Source organism: Indicator indicator, chromosome Z (genome assembly GCF_027791375.1).
Source record: "Indicator indicator isolate 239-I01 chromosome Z, UM_Iind_1.1, whole genome shotgun sequence".
NCBI lineage: Eukaryota > Metazoa > Chordata > Aves > Piciformes > Indicatoridae > Indicator > Indicator indicator.
Genome location: NC_072053.1, coordinates 35,669,405 through 35,675,404, shown reverse-complemented (window position 1 = coordinate 35,675,404; position 6,000 = coordinate 35,669,405). Strand labels below are relative to the sequence as shown.

General features: G+C 40.5%; 1 protein-coding gene across 1 annotated transcript; it reads right to left on the bottom strand.

Annotated features, from left to right (window-relative positions):
* Positions 1 to 3,830: 3,830 nt before the first annotated feature.
* On the bottom strand, positions 3,831 to 5,600 carry ENC1 (ectodermal-neural cortex 1). Its single transcript, XM_054397895.1, has one exon. The coding sequence runs from the start codon at positions 5,598 to 5,600 to the stop codon at positions 3,831 to 3,833; it is 1,770 nt and encodes a 589-aa protein (XP_054253870.1).
* Positions 5,601 to 6,000: the final 400 nt, after the last annotated feature.

Sequence of the window (6,000 nt, the reverse complement as noted above, 5' to 3'; positions counted from 1 at the left end):
GAAAGGGGTTGGGAGGGAGAGAAGAGAGAAAAGGCTTAGAACGTTTTGCTGAAACAACATACCATGAGGGTTTTTTCAGATGTTGAAGAAAATCTAACACCTAAGATAAGGATACAATCCCATTGATGGATTTCCCCCCTTCCACCTCAGTATTTCTGTGTAATACCCAACTATTGATACATAAACCAGCCAAGACCATAACTAGTTAGGGTCACATTCTGCCTTTATTATTCTACTAGCCTTACTCTGCAAACCATTCTACTGACATCAGAAAGGTTTTTCTTTGGCTATAAACTCAGTCATTTGAAACCTAAATCAAACTGACCCAATACAGTTCAATGTGACAGGCTCTGAACACTGCATATTTCAATATTTCTATGTTTCTCCCCAGTATCATACAGGTTTGCAGATTTGTTTTATGCAAACATAACCTTGTGCAACTTCTCTTCCACAAAAGCCCACAAACACCTAGTATAAAGAGTTTTTCTAACCCTGGGTCAAAAAAAAAAATGGTTGGGGTAAAGCAGAAGGGACAATGAATACCCCAATGCCTACCTGACCACAAAGAATTCTGAATTTAATTTATTCACAATATAGAAAGAGGCATATAATCCCTGTACTTAAAACATATCTACTATTCATTAAAGCAGAGGTCTGTCTCATTTCACATAGCAATGCATCATGCATCAATAATTTCTTCCTAGAGTTCTTTATATAAATTGGTTCTCCAGTGAAAAATTCAGCCTTTGGATACTGAGATTGTGCTTTGCTTTATCACCATAAAGCTGTACTCAGATGTCACCTTTCTAACCATCATCAGTTCATTACAGTCATTTCTGATGACACTGCTAGCATTTTAGGAGACAAATCCTACATCACTACAATGCAAAGAGCTCAAATGAATTCAGTTAATTTGAACATACCACATCTCTCTCGAGCTGTGATGTCTAAGAACAAAAGAGAACACTCAAAGAAACACCACAGCCTACCCAACTGACCAGAGCATCAAACCTCTTTACCACTGTGCATCTGAAACATTTTCATTATGTCTAAAAAAAAAACAAAAAAAAAAAAAAAAAAAAAAAAAAAAAAAAAAAAAAAAAAAAAAAAAAAAAAAAAAAAAAACCCCAAACAGAAACAAACCACAACGGTGTCTGCATTGTGTTGCTTATTTTCTTCCTGGACATTCCTCAGCCTTATATGCTGTTCTTCCCACTGAAAGACACTATCAACACTGAAGACAAAGCAATGTTCCTTGTCATGGCATGAACTTTAAAGAATTATAAACAATTCTGAAATGGAGTGGGGAGGGGAATTCCCAATCTACTCAAAAGCCCCAAGTTTAAGGAACCAGACAAAGCAGACTGAACTCTTCCTAAAAGCTGTCAGACTGGGGCCACACAGTACCGTAAAAATGGAGGGTAATCAGAAGTAATTTCCTTTTGGTCCCTCCCACCCAGGGACAAACCAGCAGGAGTTAAAAAAACTACTTGCTGGATAACCACACAGCATTGGAGAGATTGCAGTATACAGCTGCATTCATTTATCTTGCATGTTAGTTAAGCCAGTTATCTTGAGTGTTAATGAAGCTAAAATAATGGCTTTTAACAAGATTGCAGTGCAAAGGAGAGCATTTTGCACCGTTAAATCCTGAGGACACCTTTTCAAAATAGACTGTTCCCTCTCATGTACTGTAAACTTCAGAATAATTAAGTCAGTCTCAGAAGAATATGTCAATATTTTTCTTGGCACAAACCTGAGTCCGGGCATTCAATACTGTGCTCTGATAATAGTGAGAACTGTTGAAAGTCAGTAATAATAGAAAATAACTGAAGACGTTAAGATATTGTTCCCAGATAGCGAGGAAGTACCCACACAGAATTCAGGGCTTCAGTTTCATGGCTGCTAGGGGTGCAATTACTCCCAGAACTCATGATCTGGTAAGTCCCAAGTATTTATCCTGCCTTCCCAAAAGTTAAGTCTGTGAAAACAACACATGGAAAGGAGAGGGCAGAGTCTTCAAGACAAACAATCAACTGAGACAAGAGAAGGAGCCAGCGCAACACAGCCTGATTTCACACTAGATTTCCACACTGACCTGCTGCTTTGCACAGGGCCAGCCTTGCATTCTTTACTCAACCAAAGCTCTCAGTCAGCTGAAGGACAAGATAAATCCTCAGTCTACCAAAGAGAAAGGAATTTCACAGCTATCCTACATTTCTAGGTGTATACTTCTATCTACATCCCTTCAAAGACATTTGGGTTTTGTATACAAATACCTCTGGCTGCAAAAGAAACCAGAAAAACAAAACAAAACAAACCCCAGTCTGTCTCAAACAGAACCACCTATGGATGTCTTTATACACAAGCTGTTCTTCCTATTTTCTGGAGAGTCTCCGACAGTCTGGGCCTCTAGGTGACTTAGATGCACAAATGTGGAGCTTGTTTTTATTACTGCAGCTGCATTTATTTGCCTTGTTCCTTCTAACTTGCCTGCCTTCATGGTTGCACTATACACTGTTCAAATTCAGAAAGAAATTGCCACTTACAGGGCACAGATTACTGAGGATTATTAAGGATGTCTCTATTTTTTTGTTGGCTGGTGGTAATTGTGATTCTGTACCAAGGTCTCAACAGGGGACTGAAGGAAAAGAGCAACAATACTAAGGACAGTCTGCCAATTTGTTGCAAAATACACAGAATAACAGTTCTGGGAAAAGTCAATGACCTATTTTAAGTGATGGAACACAAAAATAAGAAAAAATTACTAATAGTTGGAGTAACCATGAGTAATTAGAATGAAAAAAATCAGACTTGAAAAATACTGGATATATGAATAGGTGTTCAGATGTTTTAGTTTTGGATTGGTTTTTTGTTTGTTTGGGGTTGGGGTTTTTTTCTTTGTTTTTATTTTGCCTTTTTTCCCCCCCTAAGAACCATTTCCTCCTAATAGTCAGAAATTTACAATAACCAAAAAAGCAAGGCCAAATTCAGACTTGCTTGTAAGAAGATAACAATGCTGAAGTTGCATCTGCTAAGAGCTTGGCCCATTAAAGGTAATTACATTGTTTTGGAACAGTACGTGCTACAGACTGATAATTATTTCAGACAGCAATATTAATTATATGTCTTCCTGACACTTAATCCAACATACATGACCATAACTATTTAGAAAAATCTATATTTTACAAGTTTATCAATGGAGCAAATTGTAACCTTAGCCCATGCAGGTGCAACGACGTCTCGGCAAGATGGACAATTAGACATTAAGTGCATGTAAAACACGTTCCATAATACAACAGGTTTCCCTAATGGCTCTTTCCATGCAGCAAACATGATGTCTGCCTGGAAATTCAGTCAGGCTTCAGAGCAAAATTAACAGTATCTTTTTTGGGCACTGTTATTAGGTACACAAGGTGACCTAGCCTTTCTCACCAGGAAAACAGCATCGAACCCTCGTTTAGCTTGTGATAGTATTTAAAAGCCAACCAGAATTCAATTTCCAGATTACTTGCATTTCCCCACAAGTGGAAAATACTGTTTTCACTTGCTCCTTTACCTTTAAGCCATACAGAAAAAGGCCCCATAAAGAGAAGTGGGTGCAAGATACGTGGCAGACTACTCCCAGCGTCTGGCTTTGTCACAAATGCGGCCCATCCCTTACAACAGCCTGTGAATGTACATCTCAGTTGTTCCAGCTGCAATACTAGATTGAAAGTACTCACCCTCTCCAGAGCTGCTGCTGAAAAGCTTTGTGAAAGGCATTACTACAATGGAATTCAAAGATGCTATTTCTTACCTGATAATTTGTAATTGCAACATATACACAATTATGAGGGGAGGTGCTTCCATGTGCTGACAAATGCTGTGGGAATTAACGAATAGGGCACAGTTGTTATGCTGTTCCATACATCTAATGTGGGATCGTAGCAGTCCAATGTTTTGCACCTTTGAATGCCAAAGTAGCCTCCAACCACGTACAATTTGTTTCCAGACGCCACTGCGTGGCAGCTCATTCGCTTAGCTGTCACATCTCCCACCTTAGTCCACTGGTATGCCTCACTGTTGAATTTATAAGCAGAGCACGCAGAGAATTCTGTATCTCCACCCATAATAAAAATCTGGTTACCCAGAACAGCTGCAGCTGTGTAGCGCCAGGGCTGGGGGCAGGTGGCGGGTACTGTCCATCTGTTTTCACATTGGTCATAGCACTGAACTTTGGGCAGTTTATCATGGCTAACACTGGTACCTCCGAAAGCAAACAACTTAAGCTTTGCACTGACTACTGCTGCATTGCTCACTCCCTCTCGCAGTGGGGCAACCATCGTCCATTTGTTGGTCACGGGGTCATATTGCTCTACTTGTTTTAAGGATACTGAAGGAGAAGCTGGAAGACAACCAGTTGCTGCAGTGTGCCCTCCTACTACATACAAACAGTGCTTAAGTTCAGCAGAGCCATGCCCAAACCGAGCTACCAGCATAGGAGCAGCCTTCGACCACTCCTCATGAAGGGTGTCATACACCCACACATCTTTGGAGACTCCATTTTCTGACCCTCGTCCCCCTGTGATATACACCTTGCAGCCTATGGCACAAGCACTGAACTCTTTCCGTGGACTTGGTATGTCAGCCTTTGGAATGATCTCCTTTGCTTTTTGGTCTACAAGGTACAGCTTGTCACACATAAATGTTTGGCCACCCAAAAGAAAAAGTGAATGACCAGTTTTACGGGGTCTGGCACACAAACTAGTGACCACTCCATCATTCTGTAAGATTTTTAACTTGCATATTATTGATTCTTCTAAAATCTCTTTGCTTTTTCTTTGCTTGGTGATAAGTTCTTCTGTGGCCACATTCTGCATAAGGTATATGGCTGGCAAGAGGGCCAGCCTCACTGCCTGCAATAGCTCAGGCAAGTAACAGTGACGCTTACTCAAGTTATAGTTGACCCAGTTGATAGCTGATTCATACACCAGTCTTTCATCCTCAATTTCTAGTTCTTCACTGGAAAGGAGCTGCACTACCATGTCTTTTGGCAGCTGGAGGAAGTCTTCGCTTTTACTGATACTCTGAAAGTTGCTAAGGCACATCCTCCAAGAGAGTTCATACAGCTTGGTGCACTGGTGAGCATCTGACAGCAGCAGCATACCAAGACAGTTGGTGGGATGAAGGTTTTTCTCCAAAAATTCTGCACAAGCATCCCGTATGTCCTGAAACTCCAGCATGTCACCAGCCTCCAGCAGTGACTCCGCATTCTCCTCGTTGATGATAACTCTCGAGGAATATGCATAGTCCAGAAGAAGCTCCAAGACTTCTGGGTGAATCGAATTATGGAAGTTGACTTCATTGTCTTGGCTCTCTTTCAGTCCTCCGCTGAACATTGCTTCAAAATAGCGGCTACAAGCAGCTAGAACAGCTCTGTGGCAGGGGAATGACCTGTTCCCAGCATGGAGAAGTACATCTGTAAAGAGACGCTGCTGACGCAGAAGGTTCAGGTGTGTAAGGACACTATCAGCATAGGATGACTTGTGGAACAAGTATATGTTTATGGAGCCAGTACTGGCCCTAGATTTGCGATTTTCATGCATGCTGACTGACATTTTCTTTTACACCTATTAACAAAGAAAAAAAAATAGTATTAATGAGATATGTACAAATAATGATTAATTTAACTATCAAAAATTGTATCTATTATTCAGTGTAAGATAAGAAAAAAGCCTTAATTTATAGATGAGCGAAAAGAGAATTGCACCTACTTCGGTGTATGCCCAAGAGCAGGTTTATCTTGAGAAACCTGATCTCCGACTTTCGTAGCAATACAGTAAGCAAGTAAGTCAGAGAAGAAAGGAAAGAAACCAGGACTGATTTTCTCACCCTTCCCCAACCTACAGCAGCTGATTCATTACATACATACACACACACATGCTTGAAACATTCTCATGTACTGAATCATAGCAGGAAGAGCTACCAGACAGAACACCTAAGGAATGTCAAAAGCTG

Coding starts and splice junctions, on each gene's coding strand:
- ENC1 (XM_054397895.1), bottom strand. CDS start 5,600: ATGTCAGTCAGCATGCATGAAAATCGCAAATCTAGGGCCAGTACTGGC.